At 32.8% G+C, this 21,959-nt stretch overlaps 1 protein-coding gene across 1 annotated transcript in view; it reads right to left on the reverse strand.

The window, feature by feature from the left end:
- Window positions 1-355: 355 nt before the first annotated feature.
- LOC123704291 (neurofibromin) overlaps window positions 356-21,959 on the reverse strand; it is a 64,392-nt gene continuing 42,788 nt past the window's right edge. The window contains exons 49-67 of the mRNA XM_045652605.1: window positions 21,690-21,872; window positions 20,870-20,949; window positions 19,730-19,863; window positions 18,846-18,986; window positions 18,128-18,207; window positions 17,685-17,860; window positions 17,007-17,119; window positions 16,040-16,136; window positions 15,602-15,672; window positions 14,662-14,736; window positions 13,362-13,442; window positions 12,700-12,795; window positions 11,525-11,648; window positions 10,927-11,002; window positions 10,740-10,827; window positions 4,403-4,501; window positions 3,369-3,498; window positions 2,114-2,172; window positions 356-1,301 (exon numbers count right to left, since the gene is read on the reverse strand). Of these exons, the coding sequence (XP_045508561.1) occupies window positions 2,126-2,172; window positions 3,369-3,498; window positions 4,403-4,501; window positions 10,740-10,827; window positions 10,927-11,002; window positions 11,525-11,648; window positions 12,700-12,795; window positions 13,362-13,442; window positions 14,662-14,736; window positions 15,602-15,672; window positions 16,040-16,136; window positions 17,007-17,119; window positions 17,685-17,860; window positions 18,128-18,207; window positions 18,846-18,986; window positions 19,730-19,863; window positions 20,870-20,949; window positions 21,690-21,872 (1,891 nt within the window). The 3' untranslated portion in view covers window positions 356-1,301; window positions 2,114-2,125. The remainder of the gene's footprint in view (window positions 1,302-2,113; window positions 2,173-3,368; window positions 3,499-4,402; window positions 4,502-10,739; window positions 10,828-10,926; window positions 11,003-11,524; window positions 11,649-12,699; window positions 12,796-13,361; window positions 13,443-14,661; window positions 14,737-15,601; window positions 15,673-16,039; window positions 16,137-17,006; window positions 17,120-17,684; window positions 17,861-18,127; window positions 18,208-18,845; window positions 18,987-19,729; window positions 19,864-20,869; window positions 20,950-21,689; window positions 21,873-21,959) is intronic.

A 21,959-nucleotide genomic window follows, 5' to 3' on the forward strand; every position in this document is an offset into this window, starting at 1 on the left:
CATTATTATTAAATAGCGAGATCTATAGACCCTATCTACTAACCATCTACAAAAAAAAACGATTTAAAACGGTCAAAACTTAGTTGTAAACTTAAAATGACCTATAATGCCAAATTTCAAATAAATGCACGATTTTCAATAAATAAAAGCAATTTACTATCGACTTAAAAAATAACAAAAACAAAATGTGTGCCGAGCACACGTGTCAGAAGTGAAACTTCTTTGGCAAAATTCAAAAATACAAAAATCGTCGCCTTACTCAATGACGTGACGGTATTGCCATGACTCGACTTTGAAATTTTACTCTCAACACGCCAAAAGAAGTTTCACTTCATAAGAGCAAAAAAATGGGTTATCTATAATTCTCTAAAAATTGAATTACTCCACTTGATAAAAACAGGAAGAGTTATTATTTATTATAATAATTTATCTACTCTTTTTTCTACGAGTAGCATCAAAATTTGTGCGTCCCAATAATATAAAAATGCATTTTGTGCGCGTATCGGCATTTTATATATAGCTTCTTATTCTTGTTTCTTTCTAATACATAACTTTAACATGTGTATTTATACACATAGAACATAGTATTTTTATACGACTCTTATTTTTTATTAACCCATTGAGCCCCAAGCGGCCCGATCGGTCCACGACACAATAGATTTTCTATTGTGTCTGAGGCTGAGTTATTAAAATAATCGCAAAAACCTTTTTGACTTAGACAATGAATGTTTAAAATTTAGAACAAAGATCATGATTAATTCTGTATAAAAGTAAACTATAACACAAATTGGTAGAAAATAAACCTTATTACTATAGTAGAAAGGTCGAAGCCTTTAAAAACCTTTGTCAAATCATACAAAAATGAACTTCAGAGCATACGTAATAAAGTCGAAAATCCAGTAACTGAAGATATTTTCATTTCACTTTTCATTACACATAAATAAATTACTAAGAATTTGCTAAATAATAATGAACTTTACAACCATCAAAATAAGTAGGAAAATACATTAACAATGTGCAAAACCAATGTTTCATTCCGTTAATTTTGTTAACCGATTTTGAACTGAATGAAATAGGATCGAATTTGATCTTTTTTTAATCCTTTACATTTGATAAACAATTTTGAACTTTAACGCCTTTGAAATGAGATCGAATAATTTTCAACAATTACAATATTTGTGACTGTGTTGCCGTCGAAATTTGAATTTCGGCAGAAAATAATAAAGTCTATTCGATATTATTTTGTACGGAGCCTTGCGACGTTTCTCCGCTATCCAATTACAATTTTGTAATTGGTCTCTCTGAAATAAATAATATTTTATTAATAACAATAAAAAAAAAAATATTAAAAATTCGAAAAAAGAGTTGACTTTTTTAAATTTCACTCACGGGAAAAGGAAAGTATTTCTATTTTGTGGTATTCTGGTACATACGCTTCATTAATATCAAGTATTATCAAAATCCGTTCAGCAATTTTCTTGTGAAAGGGCAACAATCATAAATTCACCCACAAAAGCCTTCACGTTTATAACATAAGGGCAATAAAAAAAAAACATTTTTCAACATAAACTATTTTTACAACAACAACAATACATAAGGGCGGCCGTACACGGACCGCTTCAAGCAGTTCAGACCGACCGCTTGAAGCCGCGACCGCGCGGTGAACTATAGGCATTCATTCACCGCCGTACACGTGACGGCTCGAGCCGTCGCGACCGCTTCAAGCCGTCAACTGCATGACGAAATTCCACCGTGCCGTTGACGGCTTGCGAGCGGTCGTGAGGCATACACTGACTGCTCGAGCCGTTGACTGCGCTAGAGCCGTCGACGGCTCCCTATACCCCTGAAAATCAATGACTTGACTAGTCAAAAAAAGCGGTTGGTAGCGACGGCTCGAGCGGTCAACAACCGACGGCTCGAGCAGTTGACGCCGACCGCTCGAGCCGTCCGTGTACGTCGCTCAGCCGTTAACTGCTCGAGCGGTCCGTGTACGGCCGCCCTAACTTTTACAAATGTTATTTAAAACATAACCAGTTTAAGTTAAATAAATGTTAAATTCTTTCATATATTTTATTACCATTTGTACGAGACAAAAAATATTTTAAATACTCACTATCTTTGAATGCTATGGTTCCTGACCAGGGCAATAAATCGTCGATGGGCGATGGCCACCTAAAAATTATATATAAACACATTGAGATATATACTATAATAATACCTAAATATAATATAAACAAATTAGTATAACAATCGTCTATTAAAAAGATCGTCAAAAATGTCCGAGCGGCATAAAACATTCATTGAAATTGACACCTTATTTCGTGGTAGTAATGTTCAAAGTCTATTGTATCGCTCATTAGAAAACTCTGCCTTATAAATATTAAATAGATAGGCATAGTTTTGCTTCGGACAATTTTTGAGCGTGTTTGTGAATCTAATTGTTAAATGTGAAACAATGAAAAAATAAGTATTCAATAAAAGTGACATGACTGCCTTAAAATATAGATGTCGTTTTTAGGGTTCCGTACCCAAAAGGTAAAACGGGATCATATTCATTGTGTTATGCTTTCCAAAATGTATTGCTACAGTAAAATATGAGTTGTCAGTGTATGTGTGTGCTCGTCATAATGTTTACACGTCAAAATGCGTGTATAAACGTCAATGTATGAATAAATACATGTTTATTATACGCTAGTTTGTGTGCACGTTAATGTGTGTAACACGTCAGTACGTGTGTACACGTCAGTATGTGAGTAGTGTCTCTCACAGGTGGCATCATCTAGGTCGGGGGCTTCCCATTTGTGTGAGTATACGTCAATGTGAATGTGTTTGTATATGTTAATTTGTATATACTTTTAGTATGTATATATTGTCTGTACACGTCAATGTTTTTATGAATGTATATTTGTATGTATGTATATCTCACAGGTGGCATCATTTAGGTCGGGATATTTCCCATTTTTGTGAGTATACGTCAACGAGTGTGTGTGTTTGTACATGTTAATTTGTATATATTTTAAGTATGTATTGTCTGCATGTACACGTCAATGTTTGTATGAATGTCTATGTGTACATGTTGGATTGTATGTATGTATATCTCACAAGTGGCATCATTTAGGTCGGGATCTTTTCCCATTTGTGTGAGTATACGTCAACGTGTGTGTGTGTGTTTGTACATTTTTTATGTATGTATGTATGTGTGTGTATTTTTATGGTTTGTATGTATTGTCTGTATGTACACGTCAATGATTGTATGTATGCATGTATGTATGTATGTATGTATGTATGCATGTATGTATGTATGTATGCATGTATTTATGTATGTATGTATGTATGTATGTATGTATGTATGTATGTATGTATCTCACAAGCGGCATCATCCCGGTCGGGGTCGGGCGGCGGGCGGCGCGGCGGCGGGCCGCAGCCCGGCAGACACGTTTCAACCATCGCCTCTAGGCAGTTCACGAATAGTTCACTGCTTTCCGCCGTGTATTGGTTCTGTGACAAACACGCAAATGTCAAACTGCGACGAATAAAAAAACTGGGCGCTCACGTGTCAGAAATGAAACTTCTTTGACGCAATCGAACGCTATTAATCATTAATTTGCTAATCTATACTAATATTATAAAGCTGAAGAGTTTGTTTGTTTGTTTGAACGCGCTAATCTCGGGAACCACTAGTCCGATTTGAAAAATTATTTCGCTGTTAGATTGCTCATTTATCGAGGAAGGCTATCACGCTACGAACAACAGGAGTGGAGCCACGGGGTTGAAACCGCGCGGAGCAGCTAGTTTATGCTAAAAGAAATAATTTTGTTTTTAGTTTTTTTATAAACGTATTAATGGATATCACGGTAAGTGATTAAATAAATATACATACATATTTCGTAATTTTCCAATAAAAATTTTAATTATTTATATCACAAAAACACGAAGTTGCTCAATCTATTCTTTTTTTTAACGATCTCAAAATTATCTAAGGCGACTCCTGCTTTACTACGCTACCCATACATTAAGGGTGCGACATGATCCAGTATACACATCCGAAAAATATTTATTTCCTATTTTAATAAAATTTGTAAAAGAATACATATGGAGACGACACCGCCTACATCACTTATGTTGCGCTCACCATAAGCCATATGGCTTAACTGCACGCTCATTTTTTATTTGTTTTAAAGTGAAACGCATCAAATACCTTGGTGTGTGTTACGATATTGCACAAATAATACAAATAATAAGGAAAAGTGCAAAACAATAACTTTTCATCGGTAAGTACCTAACTAGACAATAATTTTTAAAATTTAGTTAGAGCAAAAAATGGCGCATAGATTTTGTTCGTAGTGTCTCCTCCATACGTAGTAATATTATCTCAATGAAAAAAAAAAAAAAACAAATTTACCTTAGTAAACGGTCCAGCGAACCGCCACAGTCCTCCGAAACCACAACTTTGCATATAATGCAACTGTTGTTGACTCGCATCCTCTGACGCTATCATATTCTAGAATTATAGAGAAAAAAAAAGTGTGTGTTCACGCGTTAGAAGTTATACTTCTTTGGCGTATGGAAAAAATACTAGAACATACAACTTGAACATAGATAACTAACTTCATGCTGTTAAATTTAGGTGTCGGTGTGCGCGCGCATCGTAACAATTCACTCTCATCATTTTTCTCGTTCGAAATGCGTGCGTGTACTAGTGTACATACGTAAGAAGTGAAACTTCTTTATGACCTTATTTTTCAAAAAATAATTTACTATATGCAACTTTGCAGAAATACGTCGAATCACGCGTGGTAGGGATTAGAAAAAGATGGCGCGTAACGGAAAAATGCCACGCGTAATGAAAAAATGTTACTCTAAACTCCCCCTTCTCGCCGCGGTCGTGCTGTCGTGCAGACGTGTTTTTTGTTTCATTTAATTACGCGCAAACTTCGCATGAACGAGATGCCACTACAGCGCTCTCCTCCGCCGTCTACTACTACGACACCAACGCTCACGTCGTTGTGGTCCAAGAGCAAAAGCCAACTTGACTCTGGTTCAAATATGAGCGTACTAGACTCGGATACTGACAGAAACATTCCACTGCGGAAACCGAAAAGAAAACGCATAGACCAATATGATGAAATAAAAAACCTAAAAGAAGATATTATGAATATGCTTTCTTCTTGGAAATCAGAGCAAGAAGACAAGATTACGTCAATATTTACCACAGTTAATTTATTAAAAGACGAATGCAGTGATATAAAAAAATCGATTCAATATATGTCTGACAAGTACGACGACGTTCTAATTAAACTAACAACGGTTGAGGAAGAATTAAAATCAAAACAAAAACAAATAAATGATATGTGCCAAACAATTGAGAACATGGAATCCTCGCTTAAATTAACCAGCCTAGAAATTCGGAACATTCCTGTCAAAGAAAAAGAAACAAAACAGGACTTGGTGAACTCGGTTTTGGCCATTGCGGAAACCCTTAAATGTCCGTTAGTAAAATCACAGATAAATAATGTGCACCGAACTGGAAAAAGTTCCGCATCTGAGAGACCCATATTGCTTAGTCTTGTATCCATTCTCACCAAGGAGGAGATATTACATAACTATAAGAGATTTAACAAAGAGAGTAGAAGCTCAAAACTAAATACCACCCACATAAATATTACCGGCCCACAGAAGCAAATCTTTATATCAGAATCATTATCAACCAGAGCCAAGAAACTCTTCTTTCTCACCCGTGAATTTGCTAAGAAAAATAATTATTCATTTTATTGGACAGTTCGAGGTATTATCTACATCAAAAAGGAAGAAGGTTCGCCAGCCATACGTGTTGATAACGAGTGTACCCTGAAAAATCTGAAACAAAAGTGACTATTTTCTATGTGTATAAGAAATTTTGTGCAGTGGCTCCCGTTTTGTTCTTTAGTTCGTATTAAGGGTCTCATAATTAGCTTATTTTTAATTTTATGTAAACAAATCTTACAAAACACACACATTAAACAAAACTTTGTTCACCTAAACAAGACAATATCAATATTGGAAATCTCTTCACATAAAGTAATTAAGTTACCAATATTATCATATTTTATATCTAAGTATTTTCTTATTTTTCTCACGCATATATACAAATTATATTTTTATAATATATTATTATACATAATAAGTAATCAAACAAAAGTTATAAATATGCACATTATATATCCCAATTTTCACATACTTTTTACAAAATTGTTAACAAAATTATTAAGTAAAAAATTTATATTAAATATTATCGTTAATCACTTGTACCACACAACATCATACGATACTAGATGGCCTACCGTATTCTTTCTGGTTAATTTTAATATTCTACAGCTAATGAGAGGGTACCTCAAAAACTTATTGTTCTTTGGTTCGTATTTTAATCTTTATAATGTTAAACAAATAACCCTTGTCCGTTCTTTATATTTCATGCATACAAAGCTTAAGAAAGCTATACTTACTCTTTTTATATTTAAAACTAAGTTAAATCTCCTGCTCAATTTCGCAAAAAAAAATAACAATGTGTGATTTTATACAAACATGTGTGCTTGATGATTTAGATAATAACATGAATCCAAGTGCAGTATACAGTGACCCGGAATCTTGTTGCAGCAAAATACGTAAGAATTCATATTTAAAAATATTAACGCAAAACATTCGTAGTTTGAGTGCTAACTGGGATAATTTGCTTCTATTGTTGTCGAGATTTAATTTTGTATTTGATATTATAGTTTTAACAGAGTGTTGGTTGTCTTGTAATAATATAATTCCTACCTTGACTGGCTTTAAATCGTTTGCAAATACAAAGTATTTAAATCAGAATGATGGTTTAACTATTTATGTACGTGAAAATGTTATGTCTGTAGTTCTTGAAGAACCGGATTTTTCTGAGGCAAATTGTTTAGTACTAAAGATTGGGAGTGATACAGCTCTTATAGCCATTTATCGTTCCCCAAGTTTTAAAAATATTCAAAATTTTATTAATTCTTTGCATTCGATCGTAAATAAATTATCCATGTATCCAAATATTATAATTACAGGCGATATAAATATAGACATAAAATCATCAAACACAGATCATTTATCAAGTGAGTATCTCAATTGTATAGCTATGACAGGACTTTTACCAGCACATTTATTGCCAACCCGATCAAACAACTGTTTAGACCATGTTATGGTTAAAAGTAAAGAGTTATATCATACTTTTATTATTGATTCTTTAGTCACCGATCATAACCCAGTAGTTTTTTGTTTGCACTTTTTTTCTAAAAATAGGCCAAAAAACGAACTTAAATATATAACGACAACCAACTATGATGCCTTGAGTAATTATTTTGATAAATTAGATTTTTCTCAATTATACACAATAACGGATCCTAATTTAGCCGCGTCTTATTTCACTAATCTTATTTCTCAGGGTATACAACAGTCTACAACTACGAAACAAATTTCTTGCCGCAAAAAAATTATCAAACCATGGATTACTCCTGGTTTACTTCGCTGCATTAGATTTAGGGATAAACTACAAAAAAAATTTAAAAAAGCGCCTAATAATCTTAACTTATCTATCACTTATAAACGTTACCGTAATTTTTGTAACGCATTGTTAAAAAAAGTAAAAAGAAATTATGAACGAACACTTATAATAAACTCAAGTAATAACAATAAATCACTTTGGAATTGCATAAAAAAATTTACTCACATGAATACTCGAAATCAAAATGGCTGTGACTTACTTAATAATTCTGAAAATGCGGTTGAAACATTGAATAGTATCAACTATTATTTTGCTAATATTGGTTAGGAACTTGCAGAAAAGATTTCACATAATACATCTGATGCGACTCTTCCTTCCTCGTCCAATTTTTCTAATTCTTTTTGTTTCTATGAAACCGACGAGATAGAAATAAACAATTTGATAGTCTCTCTTCGAAGTGATTGTGCAGTTGGATGGGACAACATCCCAGCCAATATAGTTAAACAATATAGACCTATATTTGTTAAGCCCCTTGTGTACATTTTTAATTTGTGCTTGTCTTCTGGGACTTTCCCCAACACTTTTAAAAAAGCAATTATCCATCCAATATATAAAGCGGGAGATAGAGGTTCTGTAAATAATTATCGCCCTATATCGATACTCCCATGCCTCTCAAAGATATTTGAAAAAATAATGAATACACGTTTAGTTAATTACCTTGAGAAGCACTGTATTTTATCACCCAATCAATTTGGCTTTCGCAGATCGAGATCAACGACGGACGCACTACACTTTCTTATCGATCACGTTGTGGCTAATCTTGATATAAATAGAAGATGTGTGGCCGTCTTCCTCGATCTCGCGAAAGCTTTTGATACGGTGTCGATGCCCCTACTATTAAACAAACTAAATTATGTCGGTATAAGAGGTAAACCATTTGAATTGTTCAAGAGTTACTTAACCGATAGAACACAAATTGTTAAACTAAACGGCTTAATTAGTACCGAACAAACGCTTTCTTTTGGTATTCCGCAGGGAAGTATTTTAGGTCCAACGCTATTCTTACTGTACATGAATGACTTGACAAATCTATCTCTTGAAAACGGCAAAATAATAGCTTATGCAGACGACACGGTTTTAATATTTGATGGTCGAACGTGGGAGGAAGCTTTTTCACATTCACAGTCTGGTTTAAATATCGTAAGTAATTGGCTGCTATCTAATTCGTTGACTCTTAATTCTGATAAAACCAAATACATAACTTTTGGCATGAACAAAAATTCTATAAGACATTCAAGTTACTTAACACTTAAAGCTCATTTCTGCCATGATAAACTATCTTGTACATGTACTCTTCAAAATGTTGATTCCATTAAGTATCTAGGTGTTATGGTTGATTGCTATCTAAATTTTAATAAACATGCAACACTTCTGGCTGCCCGCATTCGTAAATTGATAATTATTTTTAAAAATCTCCGTCACATCATGAACTTCAACCTCATTAAACGGATATACTTTACATTATGCCAGTCCTTAATAAATTATGGAATATCTGCTTGGGGTGGCATGGCTAAGAGTAACATGCTTACCATTGAGAGAGCACAAAGATCAGTTTTAAAAGTCATGACCTTTAGGCCAATTGATTATCCAACCAAAGATTTATATAAAAAATGCCAAGTCCTGACAGTGCGACAATTGTTTTTGCTGCAACTTATTTTAAGAAAACACCAGGAACTTGAATTTGAATTAAACAGCACTGATAAACGTAGATCCTACATGGTATGTGAGGTTAAACGTTCTCAACACTATTTTCCTATGAAATTTTATGCAATATTAGGAGATTATATTTACAATAAAGCAAATAAAATCTTAAACATATATTCTATGAATAACTATAAATGTAAAAAAACAGTCACAGAATGGTTACAGAAGTTGTCTTATGAATCCACCGAAAACTTACTAAAGATAAAACTATAATTAATCTTGTTTCACATATAAATATTATAAAATATATATAATTTGTTTAGTATCTAATCAATTACATATTAATTTATTAAAATTATAACTCAATATTTGTTTATTTTATGTACCTATTTTTTGTATTTTTATTTATTCTCTTTTTTATTTGTAATTTATTTGATATATTTACTTTATTTAATATTTTGACACACATATACACACACCCACACACACCTACACACACACACACATACACACACACATTACTCATAAATTTAAATTTTTTTTTATATTTATTTAATAATCATATTTGTATAATATGCTTGCACATACCATTTATATATCTAACTAGCTCACTTTTCAAGTTTTTTGTTTTATAAAAGTTCAAATGACTTAGGGAGAAGCTGGTGCCTGTATATACAGGCTAGTTCTTCGAACTAAGCCTAAAACGGGTGCCACTTATACTTTTTAATTGTGAACAAAACTATATTGAATATGTCCATGTTTATGTCTATGAAAGAATAAGAAATAAACGAAATAAACGAGTAAACGAGTATTTTTTTTCTACTCCGATAAAGAAGTTTCACTTCAAAAACATACAATAATGAAATTAAATTTTTAAGGGCTACTAATTTTGCTGTGATACAGTGATTTTGACATTAGTGAAATTTTCACACGTGGTTCAAATGCGCACACGTGATTTAACAGGTATTTGACAAAATCTTTACTAATATTTCAAAGCTTTTTTAAAGAAGAGTTTGTTTGCTTGAAGGCACTAATATCAGGAACCACGGGTCCGATTTGCAAAATTATTTCACTGTCCGATTGTCTATTTATTTAAAAGTCTATAGGCGTGGGTAAAACTGCGGGGCACAGCTAGTGGTCAATACCGCTTTGTCTATTTTAATCTTTGTTAATTGTCCAATGTTCTATTTTATGCTCTTTCTCTATATTTTATTTTTATAGAATGCAAAAAATCCATACTTAATATGTATTATAAATGCGAAAGTAACTCTGTCTGTCTGTCTGTTACTCAATCACGACTAAACTACTAAACCAATTTTCATGAAATTTGGTATGGAGATATTTTGATACCCGAGAAAGGACATAGGCTACTTTTTATCCCGGGAAAATGACGCAATCCCGGAAATCCCACGGGATCGGGAACTATGCGGGTTTCTCTTTGACTGCGCGGGCGATGCCGCGGGTGGGAAGCTAGTAATATTATCTGTGTTTGTTTTCTAAGAGCTTCAATAAGGTAAATCAATAAAATAGTTTATACCTGTATAATACATTGTACAGCACTTAATATTATTTGATCGCTGCAATGCATCAAGATGTGATTTATCTTCATGTCTAGGAGGCTGTGACTGTAAAAAGAGAGAAATATTTATATTTCACGTATGTATTTAGCCTAAAAAAATATCATTTTTAAATTTAATTTAACTTATTATTAAGATAAAACTTACATAACAGGGAAAACTTTTGGAAACACAACCGACCCTTCAGCTAGATACTGGTAGAGCACTCTAATTTCATCTTCATCTGAAATAATACAATCTTGAAATTATTTTAGATAAATTCCTTGATGTTAGAAAAAAAATACATTTTTGACACAATTTTCGTTGTTCTTGTTTCTTGTAAGATTTTGTTTTTTCTTTGATTTTGAAGTGAAACTTCTTTATGCCCATTGAGAGTAATTTCAAGATTACGTCACGGCAATACCGTCACGTCATGAAGTAATGCGACGATTTTGGTATCTTTGTATCTTGCAAAGAAGTTTCACTTCTGACACGTGTGCTTGGCACACATGCTCTTTTTTAATTTTACTTCACTAAATCCACTCAATATTGCCTTTTTTATATAAAAAAAATATATTATGTAATCAAAAGTAATAATAAGTTCTAAGTGATAAGGCCGCCTAATAAACTAAACTGTTTTTTTTTGTTTTGTATAAATTAGTAATAAGTTTCCCATGTATAGTATATGTATAGTTTTATTAAAGAGTAATAAATAAATAAATAAATATTATATATCCATTACATAATTTTAATAATTGTCACTTACCCGAAGTATATTTAACCAAAGTCGCTAAAACAGTGAGCACTAACGCTTGTGTCGTGAAATCAGAGAGCACGGCCGGGTCCAATAGACTGTTGCAATCTGTACCGTTCTTCTCTGATGAAGATTGCTAGGAAATAAGAAATTTTAATTGTAACATTTTTGGGTAAATAAATGAAGAATTGAGAGGTGCTGAAAAGTATATTTTGTCCTATTATAAATGCTTAGTAATGTTATAAATGCGAAAGTGTTCGTGTTCGCTTAGGCTTCGCCTTTTTTTGCTTGGAATACGTATTCGTAACATATTCAAGTAGAAATTAAAAGTTCCACAGAGGTATGAAGTAGCCTATAAGTCCGTTCGCGTTAAGAAAATAGTGAGTCATCGTTGTCCGCCGGCCTGGCCACGCCCCAAATTAGAAAGTCGACTTCACAGTGACCAGTTGAAAATATATTTAATTGTTTAACTATCGCCAGACACAAAAATAATAATACATAATCACTTCATTGCGATGTGAATGAAAGATAAATAAAAAAACTCCGTGTGTCACTCGGGGACTGGGGCGGTTGCGCTATTGCATGCTATGCCTTCAAGCCACACCTCCGCCCGTCGGAGTGGGGAGCGTGAGGTTTTTTCGTTACGGAATTTCTCGATTCGGTCCCCGCGCTCAAGGCCCGCGATAGAAGCTATGCAATAGCTTAACAAACGAAGGAACAAACTTCGTTTTTTTTACATGTACTAGCTTTCTCGCTCGCGTAATAAAAGGAAAATTTTCATCACTCCCATTCCTGTGGGATTTCCGGGATAAAACCTATTCTATCTCCTATCTCAGATATCAAACTTTATGTATGTCAAAATTTAAATCGGTTCAGTAGTTTAGACGTGAAGAAGAGTCAAACAGACGTAATTATTTTCACATTTATAAGATTAGTATGTATAAGTCTTAGTGAATAAATACTTTTTGAAGTGAAATTTCTTTATCGGGGTTGGAAAAAAATTTAGTGTAACATTTTTTCGTTTCGCGTGACATTTTTCCGTTACGCGCCATCTTTTTCTTATCCCTACCACGCGTGATTATTTCTGTAAAGTTGCATATAGTAAGTTATTTTTTTTTAAATAAGGTCATAAAGAAGTTTCACTTCTACGTGTGTACACTAGTACACGCACACATTTTTTTACATACTTTATCATCAGCTGGAAAGCTGTCACCAGATTTTGTAGACGCTGGTCGTTCAGTCTCGTCGATACTGCCTTGAGAATCACGGCCATCTTCATCCACCTATTTTATAGAAGAAACTTCATCATTATCGGTCTAATAATTTCAATTAAAGTTGACGAAATAATGAATAGAATGATGATATATATGAATATTTTTCTAAATTTAAACAATAAGATTTACAATAAAAACTCTGCCTTCGTGTATAAGGCAGACTTTTCTAATGAGCGATACAATTAACTTTGAACATTAAGAAATGAGATGTTAATTTGATACAAGGCAGCTAGGACATTTGTGACGAACTTTTTATAAATGTTCGTGAGTCTAGGCGTTTATTTAAAAAAAGAAACTACACAATTTCTTGGTAGCGATTCTCTGTAGAAACTGCTTTTCAAACCGGTGTTTATCATTACATAACTAGATGGCTCGGAGAACTTCGTTTCACCCGCTACTTATTTTTTATGTCTTTCACTGTTTAAACCAGCCGTTTTCGAGTTTTACATTTAGCAAGATTAACAGCAGTTGATTTTTTAAATAAACGGAAGACTATTTTGTCTGTATGTAATTCAAAAGTCTAGGTAAATGAATAAATGTTTGAATAAACGCACACAAACACACACAATACTCACATCAGTGGTATCGTCTGTGTGTTCTCTGGCCGCGTCACCCGTAGAACCGTGTTGAACGCTGTGCGCTCTGCCTTCACTGTCCTATATTGTGTGAAAATGGCTTTTAATGTGGGTAAATAATATGTTTTTGGTTAGTGTTTTTTGTTCAATAATGCGTTTTAAAATGGCTTTTAATGTTGGTAAATAATTTGTTTTTGGGTAGTGTTTGAGTGTTCAATTATGCGGTTTTTTGGTGACAACGTATATCAAGTGTAATTTTTTGTAAAAATGAATATCCGTATAGAGTTATAAATAAGTAAAAGGAAATGCAAATATTGAGTTTTTTTTTATATTGATACATTTATAAATTGAATTGATAAGTACTGATATCTACATCGCGATCGTGAATAAATCTTAGTAAACATTCAGTCTCTCGTTTTGAAAAATATGAGATAGTATTTTATCCTAAGCATAATTGTTTTCTTTGAAAAGATTTAATAAAATATTGAGTTTAAAAGAACGTGTTTTATGTAACTTACTAAAGAATCTGTATAAATTACTTACAATGCTTGTTGAATTCCGACCTTTAAAAATGTTCCTTTATATTATCTATTAAGAAAAATGTACAGGGCAAAGGTTTTTAAAAGCTTAGGTTTTTTTTTATAAGGGACTATAGGTCTCAAAAGGATATATTTATATTTCAGAATACAGATAATAAAAGGTTGAAGCGGGACTTTGCATTTATGTGATTTTTATTTTTTGAGGGTAATAAGCTAGTGTTTAATATCAGGTGTTGGGGTGGGACCTAAGTGCTAAATTGAAAATTATTTTATACTACAATATTCTAAGGTAGGGTATTTTTTGTCGAGGCAAATAATAGATGACACAATTTTGTAGTTGTCCTATGAGATGGAGACAGACCACTAAGATCTTTCAAATAAAAGAAGTATGTACATATTATCAAGTCCATAAAGGTGATTTATTAATTGAGGAAGATGATTCTGGTGAATTCAAATCCCTGTAGATTTTTTTTATATGGTCAAAAGCAATACACCGTTTAACTGGCCAAATAGATTATTTTAAATATATAATTCCGTAACAGACCATTTTACCCCAGTATATTTCGCATCACTTTCAGATCAAACCGACTCCAGAGAAAAAATACCAATCATTTTCAATCTCATTTAAAATTATAACACATTTCAGTCAACCAAATCACCGAATTCCCACGATAGAATAAAAATAACGTTTTCATAAGCTTTAGGTATATTCCTAAAAAATAAAAAAAAATATCTAATAATAGGAAAAAGCGGGTACATACACGGGGTGGTTTTATGGTTTCTTTAGCTGTGGGCACAGAGAAAGATCTTTGCGTTTTGAAGCGCATTCTAGCCGCCTATAATAGCATGCAGTGACATTTAACGGTTATCGTTATAACGGATACCGGTACCGAAAACCATTTAAAAATATCGGTATTTGTATATAATCCCAAATTTCGATATCAGTAAGTATCGGTATAATTATTGAAAACAAATACCGGCATAAATAACCGTTATGTATAACGGTATTTGTAAAGATGAATACCGATACCATTTTTATCGGTGTAGTTATAGTAGTTGTCGAATACCGATATCATATAAATATCGATATCGTTGTCGAATACCGATATACATTAGATAAAATAACGTTATAACGTATACCGTTAAAATGATAGTTATTTACGAATAGCAACGTAAACGATACAAACGATACAGTAAATCCAAGTTGCATGAAAAGATAATGTATTGAAGAATGATTAAATATAGAGTTTTAGAAGTCGTTTTATGGCAAATGAAGTTTTTACTTAATAATGTAAAGATAATAAATACAACATTTACAATAAAGATATTAAATTTTAGTTGTTTAGATTAGAAATCTATTTTTTTTTATTCCATGTGCCATAAGTAAAAGAAAGACCATCACAATGCAAATACTTTCTACTTTTAAACAGCGCCTCAACAATACAATAAAATATTATAATGATTTCAAACAATATATCACTTAATAATTAATATAGTCAATTTATTTGTCTGTCTGTCTGTTCATAACAAGAATATATTATGTCATGACATACAAATATATTTAATAGTTAAAAATTAAAAATAAAAATAGATAGAAGATATTATCAAGCACAATTATTCAAATATACGGGCAACGAAATCACTTCATGACGTAACGAATCGTTATCGAATAACGGTATTAATAACGATAAATAACGATACCTGGTGCGATATGTTCGATGGGTGCGGGCTTTGACCGCCGCCACTTGACTGTGTTATTGTTGGCGACTTACCTGTTGGATAGATTAAGACAGACAAACATAAAAAATTGTTTAAGACATACGTATGGTAAATTTTCTCATTGTTACCTCTATTGTGCGTTGTTAAAATACATATATTCACTATATTCTGAAATACATGTATGTACTTAATTTAAAAGCAAGTTTTTTAAATCTATCTTAACAACAAATTATATCCAAATCGGCTCAGTAAGCTTAGTTTCAGTAACATCACGCTACGATCAATAGGAGGAGACAAAAAAAACAGTCGACTTGAGAACCTTTTATTTAAAGTCGGTAGAAAAGTTGCAAAAATAATACTTTTTTAATAATTCTTTTTATAGTAGACGATGTCGCGTGTATCAGCTAGTTAATATCTTACCACCATGCGTAACAGATTGGTCCAGCATGTCCCACGATTTCTGTCTCCTATTCTGACATGTGTTTGATGTAACTCGACCTTGTATTAACATTGTTGACTGTAACAATAATTATCTACTATATAAAAATACTAGGTTTCCGCACGCGGCTTCGCCCGCGCAGTCAAAGAAAAACCCTCATAGTTCCCGTTCCCGTGGGATTTCCGGGATTGCGTCATTTTCCCGGGATAAAAAGTAGCCTATGTCCTTTCTCGGGTATCAAAATAATTGATATTGATGATTCATGAAAATTGGTTCAGTAGTTTAGGCGTGATTGAGTTACAGACAGACAGACAGAGTTACTTTCGCATTTATAATATTAGTATTGAAGTCGGGTTTTCCTTCCTGACGCTATAACTCCAGAACGAACGAACCGATTTTCACGGTTTTGCATTCGTTGGAAAGGTCTCCGTGAGGTTTATAGCAAAGAAAAGGTGTCGAAACGGAGTTCGCCGGGTTTGCTAGTTATTTATAGAAAATAAAATATATGAAACGTTCCTTAGGTAAAGTGGTGAATAATAATAAAATGTTTAAAATTGTCTAAGTACACAGGGAATAATTCGTGTTTAAAGTCTGGTCAGAAGTCTTTAATATCTGAATATAGTTTTGCATATCTCATCTCGATCTTAGATATACACATAAATATAAATTTATCTAATTTTTATACGCACAAACAACTCAAAATATAAGATTTCCTGGAAAGTTATAAAAAAGTATCAGATTGAGAAAGTAGTAGTGAGTTTAGTAAAATAATCTCTAGAAGAATTTGCTTTTTAGATAAATTATCACATTTGAAGTCACTGGTAAAAAGCGAAAACATAATTCACATTTTTCCTTTCACAGTAAAAATATCAATTAATGTTTGCTGTACTTCATATTTTTTTCTTTTTTCCCTAAAAAATAAATACTTAAACTTAAGCATAAACATACCTGCAAATGATCAGCAGCAGGACAATAGTGATCACAATTATCCGGCAGCCATTTTGGCAGCGAATGTTTCACTGGACACCTTGATCTTACTTCCTCGCTCACACATACTAGAGCTGGAAAAAATATTTTATTATTTTTGAATAAATATAATAATTGAAATGCACTTTTTTAAATTTTAATAATTCATATTATTTACATACATACTAATATTTCTGATTGATACCGGTATTCGTGTAACACAAATACCGTTATATTCTTATGAAAAAATTTAAAAGTGAACGATAAGTATCGATAAATTCGATCTGATTTTTTTTTAAATTGCCATTAAATGAAAAAAAAAATGTTTATCAGCCAGCAATTCAATGGTATTCTGAGAGACCCAAAATAAAATTACCACCGCTCTCTTACCAGCCAGTAATTTAGCAGTTTTCTGGGTAACCCAAAATAAAAATAAAAATGATCCTTCTTTCCTACCAGCCAGTATTTCCACATCATTCAGAGAGACCCAAAATTAAAAATGATCCTTTTTTCCTATATCAGCCTGTCTTTCCACAGCATTCAGAGAGACCCAAATTAATTCACAATCCAGTATTTGAAAAAAGAAAAACTTACCAGCCCTAACTCAGCGGCATTCTTGGTGACCCAAAACACAAAATACCATTCGTATAATTTACTCACCCGTCAAATACGCGACAGTATGTTTGGTGACTCTAAACTTATCGCGGTCCGGTTTAGCGGCTAGCGCTAGTAAAGCGGTGAGTACTCGTGCGGTACGCGAGCCAGTACCGGCCAGTGGATGGCGATAGCCCTTCACTAGATGCCCTACTAGCGCGAAGTGGAAGTTTGAACGGAAACTGGAATAAGAAAAAGTTATAGTACGGTATACAAAATACGAACAGTAGTCAAGTCGTATGTTTGTGTAAGTGATTCATTTGGAACGTTTTATCTATATATATAAAAATGAAATCCGTTTCGCATTGTCACGGCATCACATGTGAACGGCTGAACCAATTTCGATAATTCTTTAATTTTCGTTAGGAAATTGGTTAAAGGAAATAAATGTAAAGGCGTAAAACGTACAAATATAATATGTACACTTATATACTTTTTATTACACTTACCTCAATCCAACCGCGTGGTCCAACTGTTTGAAGTGCCACTCTAAAGGTTCTCTCGTCTCCATCATTACTTGTTCCAAAGTCTGATATCATAAATAAATAAATTATTATTTATTTGTCTTACATATAAATAAGCTCAATACATACATCGCATATTATTTATCTACACTTCTACACTAATATTATAAAGAGGAAAACTTTGTTTGTTTGTTTGATTGTAATGAATAGGCTCATAAACCTACTGGATAAAAAATACATTATTCGCAGTAATAAGCGAATGCCGAATACCCATACTAATATTATAAATGCGAAAGTAACTCTCTCTGTCTGCCTTTTACTCAATCACGCCTAAACTACTGAACCAATTTTCATGAAATTTGGTATGTGATATTTTTGATACCCGAGAAAGGACATAGGCTACTTTATATCCCGGGAAAATGACGCAATCCCGGAAATCCCACGGGAACGGGAAGTATGCGGGTTTTTCTTTGACTGCGCGGGCGGAAACCTAGTTTTTTTTATAAATATGTCATACTTTCTTGTTTCGGAATTTCCTTTACTAACTTCAGTTTTTACGCTTAGTCACAATGTCTATAACACAGCTTTTTCTCAAAATGCCTTCACGAATCCAGGATTTGCAGGTCACTTTAGATTTTACTAGGACATTTTCATACCGTTATTTCCTTAGTTTATCTAATAAAACCCCTATTTAACACCATACCTTAGTCTCAAAATGCCCCTGCGAGTCCAACGTATGTAGATTCTGTTCTAGCAAAGCCAAACCCGCCGCGTATAAAGTCGGCTCATCCAATTGTAATACGGACACAGACACCCAAAATAGTGCTTTGTGGATTGGTGATTCCTATAAACAAATAGAATAAAATAACGTATAATTAAATTTTTATAATTTACATAAATTCTATTTCTAAATAATTAACAAATACATAAATGTAATATACGTACTACAACTAGACCTAGATTTCTATATAATTCATATATATATATATATAACACTCATAAAGTGTCCGAAGCAAAAAGAAGAAAGTCCGAAGAAAACTCTGCCTAACACACGGGTAGGCAGAGTTTTCTAATGAGCGGTACAATAGACTTTGAACATTATTGCCAAGACATAAGGTTTATATTTCAATGAATCTTTTAAATACCTGATTTTTGCGCCCAATACAACTTATCACTCAAATTCAAACATTATTCTATATGATAAAACTTATTTTTGCAACTTATTTAACTTATAAAATGCATTTTTATCACGGATTTTGTGACATATATTTAACGCCTTGCGTATTATTGTTTCTGTTTCTTTTAATATTATCATATTCTGCGATAAAAAAAAAAAACAATAACCCTATTTAATGTCATTATATTTTATACTAGCTTACCGCTTGCGGCTTCGCCCGCTTTGTCTAAAACCTAATAAATTATACACTAAAACCTTCCTCTTGAATCACTCTATCTATAAAAAAAACGCTTCAAAATCAGTTGCGTACTTTGAAATATTTAAGCATACAAAGGGAAAGTGACTTTGTTTTATACTATGTAGTGATTAACATTTATTTAATTAAATTTTAACAAGAAAATAAAACTTACCGCATCCAAAAGAGGTTGTAACCTCGTCAAACACATAATTATAGCTTCTAGAAGAGCCATATCATTGAAAGACTCTAACGCCTTCACTAAAATACGTAAGAGTTGTTTCATGTCGTCGTCTGTTACGTGTTTACCTGTAAGATAATATTAGTTGAATTTTTCATAGTTTTGCATGATATTTTTAAACATTTGATACATATAGTGTTAAAATTATAGTATTGTGAATACACATTTTATTATAGTGTTAAAATTATAGTATTGTGAATACAAATTTTGTACGGTATAAAATAAGTTGTTCACAATACTAATTTGAGTAATATTCATACCATTTAGGGCCGATTTTTCAATGCTTGGATAAAACTTATCCGTCCAATAAAGTATTACACGATAATATTAAAATGTCAAGTAAACTGTCAAATACGGGCAATTAAAATACGTTTTTAAAATGGTAGTTTTATACATTATTCGACGAATAAGTTTTATCCAAGCATTGAAAAATCGGCCCTTAAATACAAAGAACAGACACTATTTTTATGTCATTTCTAGATGTTTATAAAATAAAAAAAATGTGTGCGTGTACTAGTGTACACACGTAAGAAGTGAAACTTCTTTATGACCCTATTTTTCGAAAAATAATTTACTATATGCAACTTTACAGAAATACGTCGAATCACGCGTCGTAGGGATAAGAAAAAGATGGCGCGTAACGGAAAAATGTCACGCGTAACGAAAAAATATTACACTAAATTTTTTTCCAACCCCGATAAAGGAGTTTCACTTCAAAAATTAATCATATTGATCGACTGATCACTATTAATGCACCAATGTTAACGACTATCTTATAATATAAAAATGAATCCCAAAATGTGTTGGTAAGCGCATAACTTGAGAACGGCTGAACCGATTTCGATAATTCTTTTTTTATTATATTCCTTGAAGTACGAGGATGATTCTTATGGTGAGAAAACGTAAGCATGTACCACGGGCGAAGCCTGGGCGGACCGCTAGTTCTTTATAATTTTAAGCATTTGATATTTAGCTATGTAGTATTAATATACTTTAAATCTATTTTTTTATTCGAAAATATTTTTCAATATAATCAGATCAAGAAATAGTCTTTTAAAATGAATGAATACTCACTTATACAACCAAAGACGATAAGCGCACGCGGTTGTAACGCGGGATTGAAGCAAATCGCAAAACTTCTTGCTAGTGATGTCCTGTAAAGTCAAAAATCATTTTAATTATCAGTTAAGTTATCGGTTACTTTAAAATTTTCAATATTATTAATCTATTTTATAAGCAAAACTGTTTTTAAGACGAACATATAAAACATTTGTTATTTGTACCTGTGACTTGTAAAAAAACAAAACAATTCAATTACTAATTTTAATTCAATAATTTCAAAGTTTTTTTGTAATTCCAACAAAATTTTTATCACATTGCATTCCCATAAATAATTAAATTGCAAATTTTAAATCAATTCTATGTATGACTAGGTTTCCGCCCGCGGCTTCGCCCGCGCAGTCAAAGAAAAACCCGCATAGTTCCCGTTCCCGTGAGATTTCCGGGATTGCGTCATTTTCCCGGGATAAAAAGTAGCCTATGTCCTTTCTCGGGTATCAAAATATCTCCATACAAAATTTCATGCAAATTGGTTTAGTAGTTTAGGCGTGATTGAGTAACAGACAGACAGAGTTACTTTCGCATTTATAATATTAGTATGGATTAATCAACCATACATATCTATATTACTAGCTGCTCCGCGCGGTTTCACCCGCGTGGCTCCACTCCTGTTGGTCTTAGCGTGATGATATATAACCTATAACCTTCCTCTATAAATGGGCTATCTAACACCGAAAGAATTTTTCAAATCGGACCAGTAGTTCCCGAGATTAGCGCGTTCAAACAAACAAACAAACTCTTCAGCTTTATAATATTAATATAGATATCCCCATACCAAGTTTTCAGCCAATCACAGTCCGGTATATCCCGCATACAGGCTTCCATGATCTCCAATAGTGCATCAGTTATAGTCTCTAAGGATTGAAGCGGTAATCTTTCTCGATCCGTGACGGAGGTTGTAACCACTGGGCCCATGATACAAGAGGACTGGCTGCAGCCGTACGAGTGTTCAGAGTACCTGGAAATTAGATTTAATATTAATTATTCAAAATTATTTTTTTTTTATTTCTCAAAAACAACAGAGGATGACTTATGAGGATTGCCA

The sequence above is a fragment of the Colias croceus genome, chromosome 29, assembly GCF_905220415.1.
Source record: "Colias croceus chromosome 29, ilColCroc2.1".
Taxonomy (NCBI): Eukaryota; Metazoa; Arthropoda; class Insecta; order Lepidoptera; family Pieridae; genus Colias; species Colias croceus.